This window comes from Jaculus jaculus, chromosome 9 (genome assembly GCF_020740685.1).
Source record: "Jaculus jaculus isolate mJacJac1 chromosome 9, mJacJac1.mat.Y.cur, whole genome shotgun sequence".
Taxonomy (NCBI): domain Eukaryota; kingdom Metazoa; phylum Chordata; class Mammalia; order Rodentia; family Dipodidae; genus Jaculus; species Jaculus jaculus.
Genome location: NC_059110.1, coordinates 18,684,030 through 18,711,308, shown reverse-complemented (window position 1 = coordinate 18,711,308; position 27,279 = coordinate 18,684,030). Strand labels below are relative to the sequence as shown.

The 27,279-nt window shown below is 40.2% G+C and overlaps 1 protein-coding gene and 1 pseudogene across 3 annotated transcripts in view; one reads left to right on the top strand and one right to left on the bottom strand.

Moving 5' to 3' along the window:
• The window catches only part of Stxbp5 (syntaxin binding protein 5), a 148,000-nt gene that overhangs the window by 6,356 nt on the left and 114,365 nt on the right, over window positions 1–27,279 (top strand). For all 3 annotated transcript variants that reach the window (XM_004651137.2, XM_045158313.1, XM_045158312.1), the window contains exons 3-4: window positions 25,716–25,797; window positions 26,889–26,989. In XM_004651137.2, the coding sequence (XP_004651194.2) occupies window positions 25,716–25,797; window positions 26,889–26,989 (183 nt within the window). The remainder of the gene's footprint in view (window positions 1–25,715; window positions 25,798–26,888; window positions 26,990–27,279) is intronic.
• On the bottom strand, window positions 77–14,277 carry LOC105944735 (annotated as a pseudogene).

Here is a 27,279-nt window from a genome sequence, read left to right as displayed (position 1 = left end):
GTGAGTCCTTGAAGTTCATGGTCAAGATGATATCCTAAGAGGCTTCCTTTGAGAGTTTATTCACAAGAGAGAGCCTTCTGACCACTTGCCTTTTATTACATTTCTAACAGCTGCTCCATTTCCTCTAGGATTACTGAAAAATCATTGACTTGGTCATTACATGAGGTTTGCTGTTCCAGAAATCGGATCTTTTCTTCTTCTTTAATTTCAACTTTACCTTGAAGGCCTGTAACTCCTCCATCTGCTTTTTGGCACTTTCATTAAAAGTCTTCAGTTCATCTTTCAAAGTTTCTAACAGCAACATGGAGCCCGTATGATCTGTAGTGGATTCCTGCTGTGACTCCAGGGTCTCATTGCCTGGGTTGAGGCCTTTGCTCTCCAGAATTGCTGAACAGTTACCCTGAAACTTCTCCAGCAGCTCCACTTTCTGGGTTAGGTCCTTCAGCTCTTCCTGTGTTTCAGTCAACTTCTCATGCAACTGCTTGTTGACCGCCTCTAAGGGCTGGTTCTTATCCTTGAGCTCTTCCTCTGGTTTTGCTTACTCAATGGTTTATAGCCCTTTCTGACATTCTTCCTGATAGCAGTCTCAGTAGCTTTTGTCTGCCCGTTCTCTTGTCTCGGTTTGGTGACTTTTGTTACATCAGTCTCTGAATCTCCTGGATGAAGATGTCTGGATACATCAACATCTTTTGCTTTAATTGGTAATAGGCTCTTAGAAGTGGCTTGAGTCTGCGTATCTGCAGGCTGGCTGCTGCTGCTCCGCACCGAGGCCATGCTGTACGCCTTCTTGACCACACTGGTCATTGTAACGGGGTGGTCCGCCTGGGCCCTGGAAGGTGCAAGGTGGACGTTTTTAGAGCCGGACTCCCGGGCCCATGCAGGGGTGGGGTGGGGTGACCCACACTCCGGCAGCCCATCCGGCCCACGCCCCAGGCCCAGTCCCTCTCACTGTCCCTGGAGCCTAACTCAACAGTAGTTTTAATAATTATATTGCTTTCGAGACTTCTGGTTTACTATGCTATAATTGCAAATTGTTGTAAAGTCAAATAATCCTGGACTCTTCTGATATTATTTATTCATTTAATTTTTTTGGGTTTTTGATGTAGGGTTTTTTTTCAAGGTAGGGTCTCACCCTGGCTTAGGCTGACCTGGAATTCACTATGTAGTCTCAGTGTGGCCTTGAACTCATGGTGATCCTCCTGCCTCTGCCTCCTGAGTGCTGGGATTAAAGGTGTGCCACCACCATGCCCGGCTTGAGGTAGGGTTTTAGTCTAGCTCAGGCTGACCTGGAATTCACTGTGTAGTCTCAGGTGGCCTTGAACTCACAGCTCTGCCTCCCAGTGCTAGAATTAAAGGTGTGTGCTACCACGCCTGGCATGATCTTATTTTTAACATACAATTTTGCCTAAAAACAATGAGGAAAAGAATGGTGGCATTTTATATATTGATATTTAAGAGACTAAGGCAAACATATAGTTTGATATGTACTGAATGTGCAAGAATTTGTTTTTAAAAATCACCAAGCAAGGGCTGGAGGGATGGCTTAGTGGTTAAGGTGTTTTTCTGCAAAGCCAAAGGACCCATGTTTGATTCTCCAGGACCTACATAAGCCAGATGCACAAGGGGACACATGCATCTGGAGATCGTTTGCAGTGGCTGGAGGCCCTGGTGCACCCTTCTCTCTCTCTCTCTCTTTCTCTCCGTCATTCTCTGTTAAATAAATAAGTAAAAATAAAATACTTTTTAAAAATCACCAGGCAAGCTGGGTGTGGTGGCTTATGCCTTTAGTCCTAGCACTTGGGAGGCAGAAGTAGGAGGGTCAACATGAGTTCGAGGACACCCTGACACTACATAGTGAATTCCAGGTCAGCCTAGACTAAAGTGAAACCCTACCTTGAAAAACCAAAAACAAGAACAAAAAAAACAAAATCACCAAGCAAATTATTACAAAATAACCCTCCCACTTATTTATTGTCTTGATTTGTGGGAAATTCAATGTTACAGACAGTGTTGATTTTGATGAGGCATAGGGCCTTAGTTTCTAATATAATATTAAGTACTGGCTTGCAAAATCACTTTTATGCACTAGTTTCATTTAACAAGTACTTATTAAGTGTCAGATTATAATGGATTATAGATTGTAGCCTGAATCTAGTTCTTGTCTTTTCCCTAAGAATTGCATGTCTTTGAGTTAATTTCCTTTTACTTTAAAACGTGAAGGTGCTATGTCAGAGAATTCTGATGTCATGTACCTACTTCTGGCTCTAGGCGAGCAGTTCAGAAAAGGAGGAGGAGGGCTGCTTACAGTGCTGCCTTCCACACACAAAGTGGCCTTGATGTTCACAACCTTACAGTGGCTGATGCTGCCTACACTTGACCTACATCACAGGAGGGAAAAAATGATGACATCACAATAGAAGGGAGAGGAAGAGGGAGAGAACAGGAGCACCAGGGCCTCCAGCCTCTGCAAATGAACTCCAGATGCGTGTGCCACCTTGTGCATCTGGCTCATGTGTGTCCTCAGGAATCAAACCTGGGTCTTTTGGTGTTGTAGGCAAGTGCCTTAACCACTGAGCTGTCTCTCCAACCCTTAGAGTGTTTTTTAACATTTATTTGAGAGAGAGGCAGATGGAGTGAGCAAATGGACACGCCAGGGCCTCCAGCTGCAGACAAACTCCAGATGCATGTGCTGCCTTGTGCATCTGCCTAATGAGTCAAACCTGGGTCCTTATGAATCAAACCTGGGTCCTTTGGCTTTGCAGGCAAGAGCCTTAACTGCTAAGCTGTCTCTCCAACCCCAGCATTAGAGTGTTTTGACTATTTGTTTTATTTTACACAAGATAATTATGCTACTGATAGAAAGATTTGTAAGTGACTTGAGATAATTAAAAGTGAAATAAATTAGTTTAACTACACTGGAAATTAGCCCAATTTATATGAAGTCTTTTTTTTTTTCTTCATTCTTTATGTTCATAAAAAAATTCTAGACTTTGGGAGTTCTGGCTGTAGAGGAGAATCAAGGCCCTGAACTTCTTTTGCACCCTGACTCCTCAGTCTGGTCACCAGTCCAGAAGGCCTTGCATTAAAGGAAGGAACAGCACAGTGTGTGATGATGCTTACATGGGTTACTGCAGCCTGAGGGTTGGAACGCTGGCTGCAGAAATAACCAGAGCTGGAGCTGCTGAGGAGCAGTCTGTTTTGTGAAGGGGAGCAAAGTGCGGTAGAGAGCACATGGAGCTCGGAGAAGACACCGTACCTGGTAGGAAGTCAGAGCTAAGTGTTGTCAGCTATCTGTGTAAGAGTTTCCAGCTCTGTAACCTTACAAGTTCGTTCTCCGTGGGTGATTTGGGAATTTGTTGGACTGTGCTGGTCTAGAGTGTTCTGATTGAGTTTTCTGAGTACCTATTACACAGATGACGAGTCGACTCCATCCCAGTGTGACTCTGTACTTTGTATCCCTTGCTTGCATACTAGTCTTTTAGTAGGTGCATGGTACTTACAGAAATGCTCAGGAAAGAGTGTGTGAGTAAAGAAGCATTGCTTTGCTTGACTGCTAACAGGTTAGAACATTTTCTTTGTATACTAGGTAAGGTCTCATGACACTGGAAAGTTGGGCGTACTTTAATACTATTAAAATGTAACTTTCCTTCTTGGGTATTAATAATCAAAGTACAAATTCGAAGTGAACTTTAGAAATAATAAGTTTTCAATCACATGGTTTTGTTAATTTTTATGTAAGAGGCTTAGTATAAAGACCATTTTCCTTGAATTGCTAGTCTGTAATTGATTGCTAAATTTGATAATTATAGAGTAACTTTGAATAGTAGTAACTGGTATTATATATGTAAATACTTGGACTTCATTCTAAAAGATTAGCCTTGTTGGTTGTTCCATTAATTTGGTTTTAATGTCATGCAGTAGAAGAGACACATTATTTACAAGAAGACAGTGAGTTATCAGACTGTTAGTATTGATTAGCTTTGCAGTATTTCACAGAGAATTTTCTGAACAGATTTGTCATGTTGACATCATCAGAGCAGGTATACTTAGTGTCATGGACAGCAGATTAAGGAAATGGGTTTTTGATTTGACCTACAGGATGAGTATATAGGGCTGGAGAGATGGCTTCGTGGTTTAGGCACTTGCTTGTGGCACCTAAGGCCCCAGGTTTGATACTCTGGATGCACATGGTGGCTCATGTGTCTAGAGTTCCTCTGCAGTGGCTAGAGGCCCTGGTGCATCCATTCTCTCTCTCACAAATGAATAAATAAATAAAAATATTTAAAAGATGAGTGTTATGTACTGATGTGAAGAAAGCATTTTACTGTTTACTTCCTTTTAGATTTGAATACCTTTTATTAAGATAGTTTTTTTTTTTTTTTTGGTTGGGGTTGGGGGGTTAAGGTAGGCTCTAGCTCAGGCTGACCTGGAATTCACTATGTAGTCTCAGGCTGGCCTCCAGCTCACAGTGATCCTCCTACCTCTGCCTCCCGAGTGCTGGGATTAAAGACTTGTGCCACCATGCTCTTACCTGCTGAGACATTTTCCCAGACTGATACAGAAATAAATAGAATAGGAGGGAGTGATCATCAATTTATCAGTGTATCCATCCATTTTCAGATTCAGCAATTCTAATTGTTTTACTGTCTTAGTCTTCTTGTTTTCATTTTAAAGAAATTTTGAGCGGTAATTCTGTTTACCATACGCCCTTTTCTTTTACTTGCAGCCACGAGCGGAAGATGTAAGCTGTGGGGAGGAGGTTGGGGATGGTATTGCGGACATAGCTCACTGCTTATTGCTCAGTGTTCCAGAGCGAGAGTATGTGCAGTGATTCTGTAAGTCTAGGGTACTCTCTAGCCATAGGTTTCTTTGTTTAGATTATCCGGAATCTAAATTGCTTTATTATTCTTCAACTTATATCATGTAGACTTTGAATGTCCAAACAAAACCCTTTGGATGTTGTAGATACAGTATTGAGTGTTTTTTTAGATTTAACTGTGAAGAATGTTCCTGTTTCTGAAATGATGTAGCACAGGCCAAAATGTTGAACAGAAAGAGCCAATGTCCACTATTTTATCAGGAACCCAGAATAAGGCAGTCCTCAAGGTGCAGATTACAAAATCAAGACCGAGGGAACATACAGATGCCTGTCAAATCAAGCTGCCGTGTGTGTGTGTGTGTGTGTGTGTGTGTGTGTGTGTGTGTGCGCGCGCATGTGCATGTGTGGGTGGGTGTGCATGCCCCCACACTTAACCTGCATATACTTAACGTTATTAATGTTTGTCTTCAGGATTAAGCAGATATTTTCTGCAAAAGGCTAGTTAGTAAATTATTTCAGTCCATGTCAGTTTTGGGATGACTATGCATCTTCACCGATACATAACACAAAACATCCATGGACTACATGTAAGGGTCAAGGATGTATTTCATAAGACTTCAGTTCTACAGTCAGGCTGGTTAGATTTGGGCCCCAAGCCATAGTTGTCTCTTCCTTCAGTTCATCAGGCCACCTTGCAGTTGCATTGTGTATGTGGAAGAATGTTCAGGAGAGAATTACTACTGAGAATTCTATATTAACGTTGACTAAACTATACTTTTTTATGCCCATTGAAATTTTACCTTAATAACACATAAAAAACAAGTAGGATCAGTAATTGTTTTTTTAAGAAATATTTTTTATTTCTTTTTATTTATTTGAGAGAGAGAAAGAGGCAGGTACATAGAATGAATACACCAGGGCCTCTAGCTGCTGCAAATGAACTCCAGATGCATGTGCCACCTTGTGCATCAGGCCATAGGTACTGGAGAATCGACCTTGGGTCCTTAGGCTTTGTAGGCAAGTGCCTTAAGCACTGAGTTCTCTCTCCAGCCCAGGATCAGTATTTTTATTTATTTATTTTTGAGGTAGGGTTTTGCTGTAGGCCAGGTTGTCCTGGAATTTACTATGTAGACTCAGGGTGGCCTAGAACTCATGGGAGTCCTCATACCTTTGCCTCCCAAGTACTTGGATTAAATGTGTGTGACCACACGCGGCATCATCTTTTTAAACAAAGTCCAGACATATGCACCACTTTGTGCATATGGCTTACATGAGTTCTAGGGAATTGAACCTGGGCCTTTTTGCTTTGCAGGCAAGATCCTTTACCATTAAGCCACCTCTCTAGCCCCAGTATTAGTAATTCTTTTTATTAAACTATTTTATTTATTTATTTGAAAGAGGGAGAGAGATGTAGATAAGAGAGATAATGGGCACACTAGGGCCTCCAGCCACTGCAAACGAACTCCAGACACATGTACCCCCTGTGTTTCTGGCTTACGTGGGGCCTTGGAAATCAAACCCGGGTCCTTAGGCTTCACAGGCAAATGCCTTAACCGCTAAGCCATTTCCCCAGCCCTAGTATCAGTGATTCTTAATGACACATATCAACATTATAGAATACTAAATTATGTGCATGTCTTTTTTGATCCTGGGAAAGAGGCATTATCTTTCTGTTGAATCATAATTCGAATTATAATAAAGCTGCTTACCTAGGCGTCCTTTGAGAGGAGTTCAGTGATCATTTCTGTTACTTTAGGGTTTTCTTGTTCTAGACCTTTACTTCCTAAATTTAATTAAAAATAGATTTTAATTTTGTGCCACTTGCGATGCTTAATATTTTCATTCACATCATACACACACGATTAAATTTATATAGATCACTTTATGAAGCAAATAAAAGCACTTCACTTTATCATATGTTGTGTACTCAGTACACGATATGATTTACAAAATATGGCCAGAATTGGAAATTATATGGTCAGTATTAAGTTGTTTTAAAACTAGAGTTTTCATAGTGGTTTTGGGTTTTGTTTTCCTTTCAAACACGTAGAGTCTAGATGTTTTGAAGCTGGGTTCAACGTGGCTAACAGTCTTCATAATAAGGACAGCTCTACTTTTCCTGCCATGGGAGTTTGCCGAAGTGGGGAATCAGCCTGGAGGCTGTGGGCCCACAGTCCTTTTGGCTGAGTTGTTTCCCTTTGCATATTTTTTATTTTTGTCTTTTGAAAAAGGAAACAGATTTCTCCATATATTCCGTCTTTGCACTGTGTTTTTCATAATGCAGTACATTTTCTGTTAATGTTCATATTGCTGCAGTCACAAAAAAGAAAGAAAAAGAAAACTTGGCTATTAGGCAGCTGAGAATGAATGCTAGGAAAACAGATTATATTTAAAATAGATTATATTATATTTAAGAATGTACACTCCTTGTTGATGTAATGTAGACAGCTATTATTTATGACTGTATTTCTTAATAGTCTTAGTAAGTAGCTCATTTACAAATATAAAATTAGACCAAAAGCTGCTCTAAAATGCTGTTAATACAAGTATAATTTATTTTGTCCTCTTCAGATATAATCTTAATTCTAAAACTGTGAAGGAGAATGAATACATTTAACCACTCTATTTTATTTATAAGTAAAAATGTAAAACAATATGCACAGTGGTAGCTAGAGGCCAATTTCAGCACAGTTAACACAATTGCCTTTAAGTCTAGATGCTGAAATTACCTTATTCACTTAGTCTTAGCCGAAAGGCAAGGGAGCAACCTCAGGTTCAGTACCGTCTCAGTGCTGGTTGTACCTTATAAAGAAGCAGGTGACTGACCTGATTTTCAAACACTATTGGAAATGTCTTATAAAAATACTAAACTTTATTTAGGAAGTTTTATAATTACCAATTATTATTATTATTTGTTATGATTATTACTGTGATTTCTGAGACATCTCGCATGGTAACCCAGACTGGCCAGAGCACACTGGGTGGCCCAGTTTGGTCTTGAATTCCTGGCAGTCCTCCCATCTCAGCCTCTAGATTACCTAGACCGCAGGGGTGAGCCCCACACCTCGCTCAGCTAAGGAAGTTTTCAATGACCTGTGTTTCCTTCTTGGCTATTTTTAGCCTTTTTAAAAGATTTTTTTTTTCTGCAGAAATAGCGCATGTTACAGTTGCCCCACATGACAGGTTAAGCAGAATGTCGCAATTGTGCAGCAGCAGTAAAATTAAGCTTGTTCACCCTTGTAATTGTGAGGATGTGGCTGCCGTCACTATTTGATATGTTAACTTTTTAAATAGATGATTTCTAAGAGCATTTCCAGCTTAGATTCCTCATATATTCCTTGTCCACATAGTGACTGGTTTCTGGTATTATCAGTATCTCCCACTGGCATCTGAGGCTATGGTTTACATTGGGGTTCCTTCATGGTGATTTGTACAGTTTGACAATATGCACTATTATAAAGAACAGTTTCAGTACTCCACACTCTCTCTGGGCTCTGCTCAAGCATTTTTATCTCCTTAACCCACAGCCTAGCACCTGCTGATCATTACTCTTTTTTTAATATATATATATATATATATTTAAAATTTTTTATTTATTTGAGAGCGACAGACACAGAGAGAAAGACAGGTAGAGGGAGAGAGAGAGAATGGGCACACCAGGGCTTCCAGCCACTGCAAACGAACCAGACACGTGTGCCCCCTTGTGCATCTGGCTAATGTGGGACCTGGGGAACCAAGCCTCGAACCGGGTTCCTTAGGCTTCACAGGCAAGCGCTTAACCGCTAAGCCATCTCTCCAGCCCTGATCATTACTCTTTACAGTCGCACCTTTTCTAGAATGCCGTGTTGTTGGAATCACTCATTGTGTGTCATTTTCAGTTTAGCTTCCTTCACTTAGTAATATCTGTAAGTGTCTCCCATGTCTTTTAATATCTTAATGGTTCACTTCTTTTGACCATTTCATAATCCATTGTCTGGGTGAATGACAGTTAATGTGTCCACTAACTACTAGGAGGACATCTTGGTTGCATCCTGTTACGTTCTACACGGCATGTATGTATAATGCGTGCGCACACGCGCGCGCGCACACACACACACACACACACACACACACACTGGCTTTTTAAGGTAGGGTCATGCTGTAGCAGAGGCTGACCTGGAATTCACTCAGGATAGCCTGGAACTCATGGCAATCCTCCTACCTTTGGCCCCAGTGCTGGGATTAAAGGGGTATGCCACCATGCCCAGCAAAACAGTAAATATTTTGTATAACCAGCTTTTGTCTGCTATGTCTTTCCATATTTTTTCCCAGTTTGTGGCTTTTTACTCTCATGACAATGTCATTTTATAGTTGAAACATTTTTCACTTTAATGAAGTGCACATTTCAATTCCTTATTTCATGGATGATGCCACTGGTATCCTGTTGGAAAAGTTGTCTCGGGTTTTTTTACCCAGGACTTTTCGGTGCTTTTCTCTGTTGTTTTCTATGGAATTCTTAGGTCTGTGACCCATTTTGAGATTACTGGCTCAGGATGGAAGTTGTTTCTGGTTATGCAAACCAGTTTTCGTGTCCCCCGCTCTGTTCCATGGACCTGCTCGTTCTTTGCCAGTGTCACACAGTTGTTGCCCCTGGAGCTTTTGTAGTAAGCCTTTAGTTGGATAATGCCAGACAATTTTTGATCTTTTCTTTTTGGGTCTTTGACTTCATATAAAGTTTAGTATTGTTTTGCTAATATCCAGACTTTACAGAGCTTTTGGCAAGTTCATAGTGAGTTTGTAGTTCCATTTGAGAAAAGATGACCTCTTAATAGTAGTTGGTTGTTTTATGCATGAATGAGGCATCTTTCTCTTCTTAATTCTTCTTTTGTATGTTTCAGTATATTTTTATAGTTCTCATGCAGATTTTATACATATGTTGATTTATGTAAGGATTTCAGTTTTAGGGATGCACATGTACATACTTTGTTTATAATTTCAGGTTCTGCTCTCATTGTTGGTATGCAGGGAAGTGGTGACTTGCTTCTTAGCTACATCCTGCAGCATTCCCAGGAGTTGGTTGGTGGTTTTCTTTCTGAAGACCTCGATGGTCCATGTCATTTGTAGCATTTCTGTTTCTTTCTTCACAATTTGAGACCTTTCATTGTGTTGTCCTACTGTATTGGCTGGGACTTCCAATATAGCACTGCTAGGAACAATGAGAGAAAATCTTTGCCTTGTTTCTAGTCATAGTGGGAAACCTTGGAATTTACCATCATTAAATATGAAAAGGTAGAGTTTTTGTGTTCTTTTCAAATTGAGTTAGCCAGCCACTGTATGCCTTGTTTTCTGTTTTTTTAAAAAAATCAGAAACAAGTACTAATTTTATCAAGTGCTTTTTCTGCATCCACTGAGTTAAGCCTGATATACACATAACTGTTTTTGTTTGTTTAGCTTATGGGATCGCTGGATTACAGAACTTGACTTCTAAATGCTGGGCCAGCTTTGGTACCTCATGTAGGCTCAGTGGGTCATGCAGCGTGATTCCTGCTCATGTGCTGAAGCGCTTCATGGTGCTAGCCTTGTTTGTGCACTGGGGCAGCGCTTACCTCACGAGGTTAAAGTTATCTGAGCTAGGGAACATTCCCTCTGCTCCCATGCTTTGGAAGATATACAGGCTTGGATAATTTAACAGCGAACCTCTTTCTAATTAGGGCTTTATGTTTTGGGAGATTATTTATTTAGTTTCTTTAATAAATATAGCTATTCGGATTGCCTTTTTCTTTGTACAGTTTTGCATATTGTGTATGTGATTGGTTCATTTCATCCCCACACAGCATTTTATACATTCCCTTTTTTCCTTTCTTAACATAAGTTTCTCCTCTTTATTCATGGCTTCTTTTTAGCTGTTGCCTTAGAACTTGCAACATAATTAACCGTCCATGTCCACTCTCTTTTTGATTCTTCCTTGCAGTTTGTTTCTGTGCTTACTCCACTCTGATGCCTTGACATTTCCATTAGAATCATTCCCACATAGTCGTTCTTGTTTTAAATCCAGTTTAATCACAACATTCCTGATGTTTCTGGGTTTTATGGTTTTATTTATTTATTTATTTATTTTTTTTGGTCTCTTCAGACTGTCATTTGTCTCTTAGAATGCCTTACAATTTTTTTTTTTCTTTCTTTTGGTATCTCGATAGGATAAACTGAATAACGGAGTTGCGATGAAGATGTCTTGGCAAATAGGCTAGGGCAGGTGTAGGAAAGGTGTCTGCGGCGCTGGCCTTTGGGCTCTGCGTTGGAGTAAGCCCGTGCCTGCACTCTGAGTGCGTTGGCCCGCACCTCTCCCTCTTGTGCAGCCCCAGGGCAGACTGGCTAGAGCAGGCTGCAAGTTAGTATTTCCCTGCTTGTGTGGTTGTGAAGCTCAGGTAAAGTACGTCCTGCATCTTGTAGATGTTTCTTCTGTTGGCCGACTTTGTTTTTAAGAACTGACGACTCTGGCATGTTTTCGAGTGTCTTTGCCCTCCCCCTCTGGAACAAGTAGAGGGTTTTCTTCAGCTTTCCCTGTGAGAACTTCTGCAGCTTCCAGAGGTAAAGCTCACCGAAGTGTGGCGCCCATCTCCCCATGGAGCTCCCTTTTGGAGCTTTTGACTTTCAGACTTGTCCCTGAGCCTCCAGCACTCATCAGTTACGGTGGCCACAGAGATTTTCCTTGTGGGTTTCTGCTTCAGTGAACACATCTCTAGGTTCACTGTCTTTCCTATTTGGTGCCAGTTTGCCCTGTGACCTCCCTTTTCTTAGAGATCTGAGAAGAGTTGTTGCTTTTCCTGTTTGCTAACCTTTTACTTCCAAGATCCTAACGTGCTAGACCATAAGTCCCTGTTAATTTTATTGGTGAAAAATACTCAAGAAGTTATTAAACTGATTATTTGTTAGTAAGTGAAAATACAGAATGGGACATAAAATCTAATGTAAGTAGGTTGTTGTATGATAAAGGCTTTACGTGGTCAATGCGTCATAGGTCATAGTATACAAGATAATAATGTCTGCTGTGTTTGGTGAAGACTCATGACACCGCCTTTGGAACATACTTCTGCAGCTAGTTCAGCACGGTAGAAGAAAACACTTAGGTGGGAAAGTAAGGCCTATTAGATAGTTAAGGGCATCCCTGACCACTGGAAGAAAGCAAATCCTTAGAAACTATCTAATGACTCTCTCATTCACATAAATTATTTAAAGAAGATCATATGTATTATAATTCTTTATAGACCTAAAAAATCAAACGTCAGAAACAATAGCATAATGTGAGTGAGGCATGGCATGTGACATCTGCAATTTTTTGTTTTGAATCTGCATGGATGCCTGTGATTCAGAGTCAGAAGTGAGAAATAGTGGATTAAGTGCTTGGCCATATGGGCAGCAGTATTTGTAGCAAGGCAGATGGTAGACAAGAGCATATTCGTTACGGCACACTCAGAGCCAATGCCAATCTTAAGTACCCACCACCTGTGGTGAGTGAGGCCACACAGTGCCGCTTTGTTCTGCCAGTCTTTGGAGAGAGGACTGTGAAATTGATGTGTATAATATTTGGACAGAAATGGTGTCCCAGCTTCGAGTTTCTCTTTTCCCTCTTTCTAACAGCTTATTACAGGCCATTGGCACATGAGGAGAAAAAGCCCTCATAGTCCAGTTATAAAGCTGAAAGGTCTTGCTGCTGGGGAGATGGCGCAGTGGTTAGAGGAGCTTGTTTGCACAGCCTGTTACCAGCACCTGGGTGAAACCACATGCAAACTGGCACATGCATTTGTGATCCCAGTGCCCTGTGACAGTGGAGTCGGGGTCAGGCTGAAGCTGTGGGTTGGCTGGTCTGCCTTTCCTTTGTAGTTCTAGCAGTGGAGGAGCCAGTCACCTTCAAGTTCTCCACACTTGTGCTTCAGCATGTGCACCTGTAAGCCTGTATGTGCACACATACACACCTGCACATACGCAGTAAATCTTTCTTGGTTTTGGAGCCAAATTTTCTCAAAGAAGCTACTTTTGGGGCACGATGGAACACTCCTTTAATCCCTACACTCAGAGGCTGAAGTCAGAAGATCTGCCATTGGTTAGGGGCCAGCCTGGGCTACAGAGTGAGTTCCAGGTCAGAATAGGCTAGAGTGAGGCTCTGCCTCAAAGAAAAGCTACTTTTATAGAATATTATGTAACTAAATATATAATCCTGTATTAGCTACGTGAAAATTCGTGGGAAATATAAGCATGTCTATCCTCAAGCTTTGTAGGATATAAATATAAATTTTCGGAAACTGCTTACAGTATCAAAGCCCCTTAGTTACTTTCTGTTTTACATGCACGTTAGTCATCCATTCCTAAGTTGCATCATTAATTATGTTACCAAAGTAGAACATGCCTTTACACTCTGCATTTTCTTGGTTGACAGGACTTGATGAATAGGTACTCAGAAGTTTTGTAATCTTCGAAATCATCCCGTCTTAGTATTACCACATCCTGCTTGAAGCAGAGGTTGTCTGATCCATTTGTCACCTGTTTTTCTAACGCTGGTAGTGGCAGCAGTGAGAACCAGCCCAGGAGCTGTGCTTTCAAAACCCGTCGCTGGCTGCGCTCCTGATTGCTTCTTGACTCTGCTTGCTTGCAGTGCTGGATAAGTGCCCCAAACTGGAAGAAGTCGGAATGGGCACTCTGGCTGTGACTGGACTAGTAGCCCACCAAAGGATTGGAAAGAAAAATGAATGGGCTAGAATTATAGATTTGTGAAATTTTAATAGCTAGGGTAGTCTAGTCTGCTAGTAAAGGTGAACATTCTTCTATCCTTCCATACTTTTTTATATTTTCAAGTAAGGTCTCACTTTCACTCAGCCTAGCCTCAGATTCACTCTTAGCTCCTGCCTAGCTTGAACTCACAGGGATTCTCCACCTCAGCCTCCCAAGTGCTAGTATACAAAGTCTGTTTTCCTGTTACCCGAAACTGTCTTAAAGGCTTCCTAGCCCATGGGATGGAAGGCTTTCAAACAAGTCATAGATGTTTCCAGCAGAAAGAACCAGGAAGTGGCTGCAGGATTCAGTGCCATATAAGTACAGAGGAAAACCAAAGAACAATGTGGGCATGTAGAAATAGTGTCCGATATTCTGAAGCCGTCAGTGAACTCAAGTTCTGTGTGAAGAATGGAAAAGTGCTCTTTCTTTTTAAGCAATATTGCCTACAGATTCTTTCCTGTTTGAAGGTATCTGTATACTCTTTGGCTATGTTCACAGTAGTGGGATTGCTTATCACATGTCATCTGTTTTTCATTTCGGGGAACCTCCATACTGGTTTCCACAATGGCTGCACTAACACTCGTTCCCAACATTGGACATGTGTTCTGTTTCTCCATAGCCTCACTCGTTTTCTTTAGTCTTTGGTGGTAGCCATTCTTGGTGATGCCTCTTGTGGTTTGGTTTGTGTTTCTCTTATTATTACTGATCATGAGGAAAAAGCAGATGGTGGTAGATGGCATGGAATTCTTTCCAGTGCTCTGTTTGCTTTCACAGGTTGTGTGTGCATGTGTGTGTGTGTATGTGTGTGTGCGTGCGTCCGCTTATGCCAATACAGTGATTCTTCTTTTCACAGCTGACTTGTATCCTGAGTCCATTTCTTTTCTTGTAAAGCTGCTGTTCTTTTTTCTCCTTCACTCTCCATATGCATTGTCCATAGTCACTCCAATTTTACATGCATTAGATTTCTCAAGGTCAGTCAGTCCCTTGAGCCCTCTTGTGATCATATTGTCCTCTAACCCAGACCTCTTTATTTCATCTGTACTGCAGTCTTTTCTGGACTTGTCCTTTATACTTTCCTGGTTTGATTTCTCTCTGTCTCGAAAATGGTTTCCTAAAAGATAGATAAGATTTCTGACTCCTTGCATGTCTGAAAGTCTTGTTCTCTAATTGTACATTTTTGGAGGTTTGATGAACTTTTGAGGAATTCTAAAGTGAAAACTCCCTCATTTCCTAACTGCAGTAAACCCATCTCATTACTGCAGTGTGCTTCTTCACCTTCCAGCACCAGCATCGAGGATTGCCGAGAGACACCTGCGAGTTTCACCACCGTTCTGTCCCAAGAGACTGCCTGTTGTTTCTTTCTTCCAAAAGCCGATATTGTCTCTTTAAACCCTAAGGAAGATTTTAGAATGGTCTACCTACTTGTGGGTCTTACTTCTTTTTCATGGTGGACATTTATATCCTATTACTCACCATCATTTGAAGTCAGATGCAGGACAGTAGAAAACAAATAGCTTGTTAGAGAAGTGCTGAGCTGTAGTCTTGTTCTCTCTCATTGTGATGCATATCATTTAGGTTGCCAAATAGTTCGATTTATTCAATACTTATGGAAACTAAAATTTCAGACAAAAGAAAAAAAATATTTAACAGTATGTATTTTATTTTGTTTTTATTAGTAATTGTGATCTTGTTTTGCTTGTAAATTCTTTTAATTTTGACTTTTGATATGTATAGTTGCTGTTTATCAGTGATACAAGCAGATCTTTTATGCTAGTTTTATTGAGATACATTCACATACCATACAACTAAAACTGTTGATTTGTACTGGGTATTTTTTCATTGTATTTCCAGAATTAAATTTTAGATTTCAAAGTGTTTTCATAATTCTCACAACTACCCCATCCCCATTATCAGTCACTCTCCATTGCCTTCTCCTCTCATCTACTCAAAACCAATTACCTATTCTTTATTCTGTGGATTTTTCCATTTAGGATAATTGACCATCAACGGAATTATGTGATAGGTGATCTTGCTCGACTGGCTTCCCTTAGCACCGTGTGCTCAAGGCCCACTGTCACTGTGGCATGAGCAGTGCTTCACGCCTTCACGATTACATGCTCTGCTGTATACAGCCCCACAGTGTCTCTCCCGTCATCAACTGATGGACATTCAGATTCTCTTGTTGTTTTGACCATTATGAATAAGGTTGTGGGAACATTTACTTAGAATTTTGGGTTGGATCTCTGTTTTCAGTTCTCTTAGGTAATACCTTGGAGTGGAATAGCTGAGTCACATGGCAACTGTGTGTTGAAGTGAGAGCTCCTGCTGATCTAGCCTGCAATTGGCTGCTGCATTTGGAAGGTTTACCAGCTGTAAATGAGGATTCTGATCTCTTCACCTATACACGTTCCTTTTGTAAAAACCACTCTGTAGCTTGTAACCTGCTAGTCACTGTGATTTTTGCTTTACTTTCCTGGTGATTGATGATGTTGAACAACTTTTCTTATGTATATTAACTATTCTTCCTTTTTGAAGACAGATTTTTGTGTCCTCTGCCATTGAATAAAAGTGTGTTATCTGTTTATTGCTCAGTTGCAAAAGCTGTTTATATGGTCTTATTGTGGAAAAGTTTTCCCCTGGGAAGACATGTGTCTTCACCCTACATAGGGCTCAGATGGCAGACCAAAGTACAGTTACACCAGTCTTCAGGGAACCAGTGAGCTTATTGGGGGGTCACTTACTGAGCATAAAAGGGATTATTTATAGGAATGGGGAGCCCCCAAGCAGCCACTTATTTAAGCCCTATTAAGGCCTTCCTGTGTCAAAATTCCCCCTTGGATGCTCCTCCCATAGCCTCAGAGTGCATGCGTACTTATACTTACAGAGCATGGGAGCCCCAGATAGTCATATCACCTGAATGATGACTTCCCGGTGGCTGCTTCTATCCCTGTCCAGGAATATGAGACCCCAGAGCAGCCCTTCAGTGGGGATCACTTTACTGGGATTATCTGTGTGGGGGTGCTCCTTCTTGAGCCTACTGGGAGGGGGGTGACTTGAACGTTTACTTCCAGAGCATGAAGACTAAAGAAACCACCTCCATGGAGCTTACTAGAGTCCTAGATCTTTCGCTCCCTGTGTGCTCCATCTCCTCCCCAGGGTCACTAACAAGATCTTGTAGTATCACAGTATATAGCTGATGGAAGAGGCCTCTAGATCTCAGGTGGGGTTCTGGTGACCCTCCCCCACTTCTCTTGTAACTTGATGCTGCTGCTTTTTTAAAGCTGGTCATAGTTATTTATACTTTTCAATGCTGAGGAATTATGCCAAACAACAGTTCTGGATACTAGATTTATCAGATAAGAATTTGAATCTTTCCTTTTTTGTGGGTTTTCTTTTTACTTTTATGACAGAATCCTGTAAAGCCAAAACATTTTTAATTTTGATAATCATTTTTATCTTTTTTGGTGGCTGTTACTTTCATTCATATCTGAGAAATCATGGTCTAATCCAAAATCAAGATATTTTACTCTTTTGTTTTCTTCTAGGAGTTTTATAGATTTAATTTCTCTTACCAGGTAGGCAGTCTCAAAAATGCAGTTGTTACATTTAGGTGTCTGTTTCAGTTTGAGCTAATATTCATATGTGTGTGATAGGAATTCAGACTCATTGTTTCATATGAATATATTCTCCTTTCCTAACACATTTGTTGGTAAGACTGTTCATTCTTCAGGGTAGTGTCTTGGCGTCCTAGTTAAGTCAATTGATTAGAAACTGAAGGGTTCATTTCTACACTGAGTTTATTCCTTTTGCTGAGATATAGAGCCTTATGCTTGTGCTGTGTGGCCTTGATTAAGGCTGTCCTGCTTTTAGAAACTAAGAGTAATGAATACCTCAACTTTTTCTTTATTGAAAGTATTTTGGATAATCTGGTTCCCTTGCATTTTCACATGAATTTTACGGTCAAATTATCAATTTCTGGCAACTAGGAATTCTTTAGAGCTGACATTGATTTGTGGGGATCAGTTGGTGACTTTTTATCCTTTTGATAACAATGTATCTGCTTCATGACTATGACATGTCTTTCCATTTATTTACGCTTTCTTTTAGCAATAATTTGTAGTTTTCAGTATAGTCTTATTCCGTTAGGTGAATTTATTTATAGCTATTTTATTCTTTGTGGTTTTAACATAAACAGAGGATTCCATATAGAACCCAGGGTTGTGCACATGCTAGCAAGAAGCCCTACCACCGAGCTCCACCAGTCCTTGGGAGTTATTTGCAGTTTTATCTTCAGATTGTTGACACTGTACAGAAGGGGAATTGAATGTAGTGTGTTGATCTTATGTTATTCAGCTATACTGCGCTTATCCTAATGTTTTTTTTTTTTTTACTGGATTATTTATAATTTTTATGTGTGTAGAATTATGTCATCTATCTATCAATAGAGACAATTTTCTTCTTCCTCTCCTATATGGATACTTCATGTTTATTTTTCTTGTTCACGTGCCCTGAGTAGAACATTCTAGATCATTTTGAAGAGAGAATGAATATCCTATTTTCCTAATCTTACCAGTAAGACATGGAAATCTTCATCCTGAAATAGTGGTGAATTTTTAGTAGATCCTTTATCATGCTAGTAAAGTTCTCTTAGTCTTCATTGTGACTGCTTCCTTGTGAAAGTATATTGGATTTTTTTCACCCTTTTCTATGTCCATTAATACTATCATGTAGCTTTTGTTCTTTATTCTACTAAACCAGTGTATTTGATTAACTTGGGAACTAGTTGAAAATAAGGATTTTTACCCCTTCCTGTTTCACTCTTATGCTTGAGACTGAACCCTGGATCTCTGGCATAATGTACTTGAGTGTGCACTCAGTACATACTCTGCTGCCTATAGTGCCAACCTGAGTCCTATTCTCACATAGCTCTAGGCTCCAGAAAGTTTGTTAGCTCAACATTGTAGAATGAAGATATTTGTAAGGAGATTGTCCCAAAATTAGAAGTAGAATTGGATTATAGAATTCCAGCTTTTTGCTTAACCTGCTAGGTCATACTATCTCTTTAATAAAATAATAATAATAATAATAGTAATTATTTTTATTATTTTGCTTTTTTGAGATAGGGTCTCACTCCAGCCCAGGATGACCTTGAATTCACTACATAGTTTTAGGGTGGCCTTGAACTCACAGTGATCCTCCTACCTCTGCCTCCTGAATGCTGGGATTAAAGGCGTGCACCACCATGCCTGGAAAAATTAATATTTAATATAAAATATTGAACTAACATGAAAATTAATCTAGGACATGATATTTTCAAATGTATTTTATGTATTTTTATTTATTTGAGAGTGAGAAAGGGGCAGGGAGAGAAAGAGAGAGAGAAAGAGAGAGAGAATGGGTGTGACAGGGCCTCTAGCCACTGCAAATAAACTCTAGTTGCGAGTGCCACCTTGTGCATCTAGCTTTACATGGGTCCTGGAGAATCAATTAGGCTTTGTAGGCCAGCACCTTAACCTCTGAGCCATCCTACCAGCCTGTTTATGATTGTTTTGATTGGCATATTTATTGTTTGCTATCTGTATTTGTTTGCTTGCATTACTGTAATGAAGCAGTTGAGTTAGAAAAGGTTAATTTAGTTCACAGTTCTAGAAGTTCTAGCACAAAATTGGCTGTCTCCATTTCTTTGGGCCACAAGTGAGCACACAGAGTTGCAGCGTATGGAGGATGTCACTAAGCAACCTCTCATGTCATGAGCCAGTGCTCAGTCTTTCCACATGTCCCAGTAGCACTTTTCCTCATGGGCTCCTCGGTGGGGATATGCAGCATCCAAGCTGTGATACCATCTACTTGGTTCATCATGCTTACTTGCTACTGAAAGTTTGATGTGATCCTCTTTTATTGTTCTGGTTTATTCATGCTTTATTAAATTCTTAAATGTGGAATGTGAATTATTTCTTCTGCATTCATTCTTCAGTTTTTAGATGGCATACAATGAGGTAGGAATTAGTATTGACATGTAAAAATTGGCTCTTTTGTACTTTTCTTTTTGTGTAATAAGACTTGCTGATTTATGTGATACATTTTGGAATTGGATGCTTAGGATCAAATCTCAGCTGCTTTGCTAGCTACCTGTATGGTCCTGGCCAGAATAATTAAACTCTTTTTAATCCAGATGTTCTTTATTTGTAAAGGTAGAGTTGATCAGCAGGGTACTCTTGTGAGACCATACATGTATAATACTTGACACATAATAAATGTTCCACAAATCTCAGTTGGCATGACGATGATGCTGATGCTGATGGTGGACTTAAGCTATTCTGATTCCTGCTTTATAAACCTTTCTTCCTGATAACCAGATAGCCAACCTGCAAACCACAACAATGAAAGTCATTTGTGAAATAGCTGCATGCTTTTTTTGAAGCAGGCATGTAGTAATATTTTTTAAAAAAGATTTTATTAGCTTTGACTGCTTGTTTCTGTTCATTCATTGTATTTATTTCTGGGGCTGAGAATGTGACTCACAGGTTGAGTGCTTGCTCAGCATGTATGATACCATGGACTCAATCCCTAGTATTGTGAAGGGGGGAAATATACATACATACATAGTAGAGTTCTTAATTCTCATCAGTTTTAATTTCAGGTATAGCTCTGACACCCATTGTAGTCAGGTTTACATTGCTGGCAGAAATCACCTGACCAAGAGAAGTTTGTGGGGAAAAAGCTTTATTTTGGCTTATAGACTTGAGGGGAAGCTACATGATGGGAGAAAAAATGATGGCATGAGCAGAGGCTGGACATAACCCCCTACCAACATAAGGTGGTCAACAGCAACAGGAAAGTGTGCTGAACACTGGCAAAGGGAAAGTAGGTATAATACTCATAAGCCCACCCCCAACAATACACTGCCTCCAGGAGTGTTAATTCCCAAATCTCCATCAGCTGAACATCTAAGTTTATGGGGGACACCTGAATCAAACTACCACATTCCACCCATGGCCCCCATTTTATGTGATGTAAAATGCAATGCATTCAGTTCAACTTTAAAAGTCCCCATAGCTTTTATCAATCCCAATAATGTTCAAACATCCCCATAATCCAAGATCTTTTAACTGAGCCCCTGAAATCCCCCCCAAACCCATAATAAATACTCATATTGGGCTGGATAGATGTCTTAGTGGTTAAGTGCTTGCCTGTGAAGCCTAAGGACCCCGGTTTGAGGCTCGATTCCCCAGGACCCATGTTAGCCAAATGCACAAGGGGGCACATGCATCTGGAATTCGTCTACAGTGGCTGGAAGCCCTGGTGCACCCATTCTCTCTCTCTCTCTCTCTCTCTCTCTCTCTCTCTCTCTCTCTCTCTGCCTCTTTCTCTGTCACTCTCAAATAAATAAATAAAAATAAACCAAAAAAATAAAAAAAACACTCATCTTGCAAAAGATGGTGTTGGGCATAGCAAAGAAATAATCAACCAATACAGGATTTAATTAGGGCAAACATCAAACTCTGTTGCTCCAAGTCCATCAATGCTATCCAGTGCCAAATCTCCAAATCTGATAATTCTAACTAGTAGCAAGTCTCTGGAGTTTCCAGTTCTACCCCTTCAGCTGGGCTGCTTACAGTCCTGGACAATTTCTGGGCCGGCAGCTTTCCTTAGCAGCCATCTCATGGTTCCTGCATCTCCACTGGTTCTCTACTGCAACCCATGGTTCATCCTTAGAGCTCCATTGGGTCTCCATACAGGCATCCTGCAAACATGCTTCACACTGTCCGTGGCCATTTCCAAAACACAAGACAGTGTTGCAAATTCATTGACCCTCTTTCCTGTATTTTTTTTTCTCCATAATACCAGGTAGAGTGTCAATTTGTTAATCCATGGGGGAATAAAGCAAAATTTGAAGAACAGGACACTCCTTGAGCACTCAGTCCCCTTCAAAAGAGTCTACATTCTTCATGTTGCCTCCATGCAGGTCAGCTGGCCCAATCTCAAAGGTTGTAATCTCTCAATTGCAGCTGAATGAGCAGCAGTTTTGGACCAAAGATTTCATTTTTTCTGTGCCATAACCCTCTGCTCATATCAGTTCATTACTATGCAAAGTAACCCTGTATAACTTCTCAGGACAGGGGCATAACAGCAAGCTTCTCACACAAACTGCTTCTAGCCCAGTCCCAGCAAAGCTCTTTCTTACCCTCACAAGCCAACCTCACAGTCCATAGTTCTTACTGCATTCAGGTCTTTCAACTCTTACTGGAATAGTCCATCAGGCTATACTTACAGTACTGCAAGGCTTCTCTTTGGCCAAGGTTTCAAATCCTTCTACAGTTCTCTTGAAAATCAGTTCCAAAAGACCAAAGCCATATAGTCCAATGTTAAGCAGCAAATGACCCCACTCCTTGGTACCAACATTACTGTTGCAGGCAGGTTTGTATTGCTGGCAGAAATCACCTGACCAAGAGCAGCTTATGGGGGGGAAAAGAAAGTTTATTTTGGCTTACAGGCTCAAGGGGAAGCTCCACGATGGCAGGGGAAAACAATGGCATGAGCAGAGGGTGGACATCACCCCTTGGCCAATATAAGGTAGACAATAGCAACAGGAGGTGCCAAACACTGGCAAGGGGAAACTGGCTATAGTGCCCATAAGCCCATCCACTACAACACACTGCCTCCAGGAAGGCGTTAATTCCCAAATCTCCATCAGCTGGGAACCTAGCATTCAGGACACCTAAGTTTATGGGGGCACTGGACTCAAACCACCACAGCACCTAAAATAAATTAACTAACCAACCCTTCTACCATTTAGGCATCTCCTTGGCAGTGCAGGTTAACTACATTTTTGATTAGACTGCATTATCACATGCTACCAGGATTTAAAGCTATTCTCCGAAAATTTAATACTCCTTTTGTGCTACTGTTTTATGACTCTGTGTATGCAATCCTCATTCTTTAAAATTTAATTTTAAACCTTTTTATGCTTCAGGAATAATGTATGATGATAACTTCCTCACCTATTCTCCATAGATCCTATCTGGTGGGAGGAGCATTTGTAGCTGGCTGCAGGTTCATAATAGTGCCCTGCCTAAAAAAATGAAATCAGTAACTTTGAGAAAAATAATTGCTAAAATTAAGTACAGTTATATACTTATGATAGATGGTGAGGGTTCTTCTTAATATGTTAAGCAATTATATAAGTGACCCTGAGCTATAAGTGACTATTATTGTATTAAAAAAGGAATAACTGTTTAAAATAGGTCCATGTATAACATCTGAATAAAATCCTTTCATGAGCTTCATGTGAGTGACCTGGACTTACAGATACTCTATGGACAAAGTACTAACTGATTCCCAGGGTCGAGTGAAGCTTCAGGGTCAGCAGCCTATTTTCAGTTAGTAGAACTGCTTGCATTTTTTTCCAGTAATCAGTTTTGTCATTCTTAAATCTATTTTTCTATTGTATTTGGCATTCTAACAAATTAGTTCTTAATATTACATGTTTAGATAAAATCAAAAGATGAGTTTTTCTTTAAATAAAGATTGAAGACTACTTTGGGAAGATTTCATGAAGGTCGATCTTTTAAGATTTCTCATCCTACTCAGCATAGATGCCTGGAAAAGAAGGACTGAGATCATTTGTGTTATTGGAGATTAAAGCCCAGCTCCTTCAGCTGCTAGGCATGTGCTAGACCCTGAAGTTAAATCCCCAGCTCTTGAATTTTGGAAATGTGGTCTTTAGCTGGCCTCAAACTTCAAATTCTCCTGCCTACACCACCTGAGTGTGGAGAGTGCAGGCCTGTGCCCTCCACACTCCGCTCAGAGGACCACCACCTGAGTGCAGGGAGTGCAGGCCTGTGCCCTCCACACACCGCTCAGAGGACCACCCATCTGTGCTTCTTTGTTGGTATCTTAAGAGTTCCACTTCAGGGAAACTTAGGTGGAAATCATATGGTTGGATAGTGATGGCTGCATTTTATTTCTCTAGAAAGCCATCTCCAAACTCCCAAGTAAAAGGTCTGTGCTCAGGGCTGTGGATGTAGCTCAGAGGATAGAGTGTTTATTACATCAGGGTGAGCTGCAGACATTGAATCCCCAGCACCCGTGTCAGTGTGGGTTGGAATTTGGCCCAGTTTATAACCCAAGCACTCAGGAGACAGAAACAGGCGATCTCTCAGTGAACTCTGTCTTCAAGTGAGAGACCCTGCTTCGGTGAAATACAGTGATCCAGAAAGATGACCTTACCCCGACCTCCCCCCTCCCCACGTGCCGTGCATGCACCTGAACACACATATACCTGTGAACACATAATACATGCATGTCATGTACATAAACACACAAAAAGATCTTTATTCAAATAATGTAGGACCTGGGAAGATGGCGGAGCTCTTTAAGGTGCTTATTTGCAAAGCATGCCAGCCTGTGTTCAGTTCCCCGGTACCCATGCAAAGGCAGATGCATACTGTGGTGCATGCACCTGGAGTTGATTGGAAGTGGTAAGAGGTCCTGGGGTAGCCAAACACACACACACACACACACACACACTCTCTCTCTCTCTCTCTCTCTCTCTCTCTCTCTCTCTGCCTGTTTGCTTTTTCTCAAATCATATAAGCTTTTATTAAACATCTGTGGTTAATGTCAAAAGATTAGGTGGTAGACTATATCCCCCTCCCGTAGTATAACACTTGCCCACACATACATGAAGCCTGGCTTTTATCCTCAAAAATGAAGAAATATATATATATATAATAGAAATTTCACTTATTCATTTATTATTGTATTCACTTGAACTACATGATGCTGCTTAATAGAATGTAGAAATGGTTCGTACACAGAGATCTATCACTTTATTAAATCTTACCAAATTTCTTTTAGGTTTGGTCTTTTACTATTAATATTGACTTAACTAGTAGAAAGAGAATAACAGCATGTTAAAATGACAATGATCTTATTTTTAGTTTATGAAAGTAAAATGCATGTGACAGTATCACACACAGAATTCTGTTATTGTTTTCTAGTTGTTATATTTTTGTTCTTTACTCAACATATTTGTTAAGAGAATAGGAGTGGGTATGTAACTCAGTGGTAGAACATGTGCTCAGCATACGTGAGTCTTGAGTTCATACTCAGCATTGGAACTAAAGGAGAAGAGGGAAAAAGTGTGGCTGCTGGAATCGCAATGGGAATCAAGTTACAGCTTGGTTACTTAGGGCGTGCTAGTCATTGTCTGTGTATTTCCTTTACTTTATCTCTTTAAATGGAGGATATGCATATATTCTTTATGAATTATGAGATTGAATGAATTAACTTACGTGATATCTACAATAGTGTCCAACACATGGCAAATGCTGTTTGCTGTGTGCTGTTGTGATCGGCACATTGTCTGGAACCTCAGCCCTGCCTTCTGCAAAGCATTGGTGTGCCACTAGTGAGGCCCACTGGTGACGCAGCAGGCTGTTTAGAAACATGCTGTGTACAGGTGTGTCGTTCTTCCTTATACTCAGAGGCATGGGTGTGTATGGGTGTGCATTCATTATATGTTGAACTTAGAAGTGATAGTATCAGAATGAAAAATGGCAGTAAAAAATCATAGTACAAAATATTTACCTACTTTTCACATTTGTTAGCTGACAGGGAAGATTGGATGTTCTATAGTTCCAAGTGTTTTTGTCTTCTCTTCTTCCCTTTTTGCTCTTTTAAGAGGAAGAAAACAAGTTGGATCAAAATAGAGTAAACTGGGCTGGGTGTGCTGGCGCACGCCTTTAATCCCAGCACTTGGGGGGCAGAGGTAGGAGGATTGCCATGAGTTCGAGGCCACTCTGAGACGACATAGTGAGTTCCAGGTCAGCCTGGGCTAGAGTGAGACCCTACCTCAAAAACCAAACAAAAAATAGTAAATTAACCAGGTATTAACCTTATATTTGTATATTGCTGATTCTAATACTTCAGTTTTTTTTTTAAAGAAAAATCAAGTTATTTCTTTTAAAGTTGTAATCTGTTAGCTGATTACTAACGTTGATGTGGAACAAACCTAATCTAAAACTCAGCTTCAGTAAGCATCCTGGATTGAGTATCAGGCCATAAAATATTTATTAGTTATATAATTTAAAAGTTTCTGTAAAAACTACAAATACCCAAACCTCCTTAATGGAACTGCTCTCAGCTTTGGCCGTCCAGGGGTGGAATGTCACTGCCAGCATGACAGTGGGGCCGCGGTGATTCAGCTCCAGTTCCTGATTAACGAGGTGAGTGGGCTGAGTCCCCTGCTTACACCAAGAATCGGACTGCACCTGGGTTCTCACATTGCTTACTCCACCCATGCTTAAGTAACTGAAAAATAAAACCCAAAAAAGGTCAGTTCATGTTGGTCAGAGATGATCATAATTCATTTTAAAGTGCCATCAGAAATGTTGCCTAACATGTTTTTTACAGAGTGCTGCTGCAAACAGGTAAATAATTTTGGCACCTGATGCTGTATCTAAGTTTTATTTCAAGGGTATTGAAATTCACATAACATTAAAAAACTTTATTAAAATAATTTTAAAAGCTTAATATAGATAACAGAATGTACTTTAATGAATTATTTCAAAAACCAGTCAAGAGTCTCCTATCAGAAAGTGCATACTGCCTCACATCGTTGCTTATGAGGTGAAGTCACTGATGCCTGCTTTCTTTTTGTTAGGACAATGAAATATGGAAGGAACTAGAGAAAACACCATTTTATAAGCACATTGTTATCAAACTCAAGAGGTTCTAAGAGCAAGGGTTTATTACAGAGTTTATTATTGCAAGTGAGGAAAGGTGGTCATGGAGGCAAGGAATTTAGAAACTACTTAGGACAGGGCTTAATTCCTTCAATATGAGAGCAATTTGGGGACTTGTTAATCTAAATGCTTAGTTTCTATTGAATAAATTTCTAAATACACATGAAAAAAAATGAATTCTTTTGGCTGTTGTACTTAAAGAAGGCATCACTAGTATAAAACGCTATGACTAATAGAAAGTAACTCAGCCTAGTTATCCAAAGAGCATGTGCTTGTGGAGGTTTCTTAGTGAGTGTTATCTTACATCATAGCTGCCTTACACCCTCTCATCCCATTAGTATGCATTTGTATCATTCGATGTTGAATTATTTAAATTATTGAAGAAGCTAATGACATTAATTTGTATAGATATATAACATACCTCTGCATTTGCTCTTTGAAATTTGGGTGAGACAGATGTGTTTTAGAACTAAGTATACTGGTGGAAAGTTTTGGAATTTGAGTGGATAATTAGGTACCCATTTAGTAGTAAAAGTTTATAAAATGTATGTAAAGTATACTTTCTTTTCAAGGGAGCGCTTGTGAGTGCCTTGGCTGATGACACCTTACACTTATGGAATTTACGTCAGAAAAGGCCTGCCATATTACATTCACTTAAATTTTGCAGAGAAAGGTAAGAAGAGTCTGTTTTCTTATAGGTAGGATATTTGCTGTTCCATTTTGTTTCTGTGGGTGTGATGTGAACGTGTGTGTGCATGTATGTGAGTGTGTATATGTGTGTGTTTGGTATGTGCATGCTTGAGGTTTGTGCCCTTTCCTGAATCAATGTACTCACCTGTGGAGGTGTGTACTTGCCTACAGGGGTCAGGGAATGGTGCTGTCCTGTTCCATTGCTCTCCCATCCAGTCTTGTTACAGCTGGACTTTCTCTTGCCTCTTTTAAAATTTTTATTTTTTTTAATCT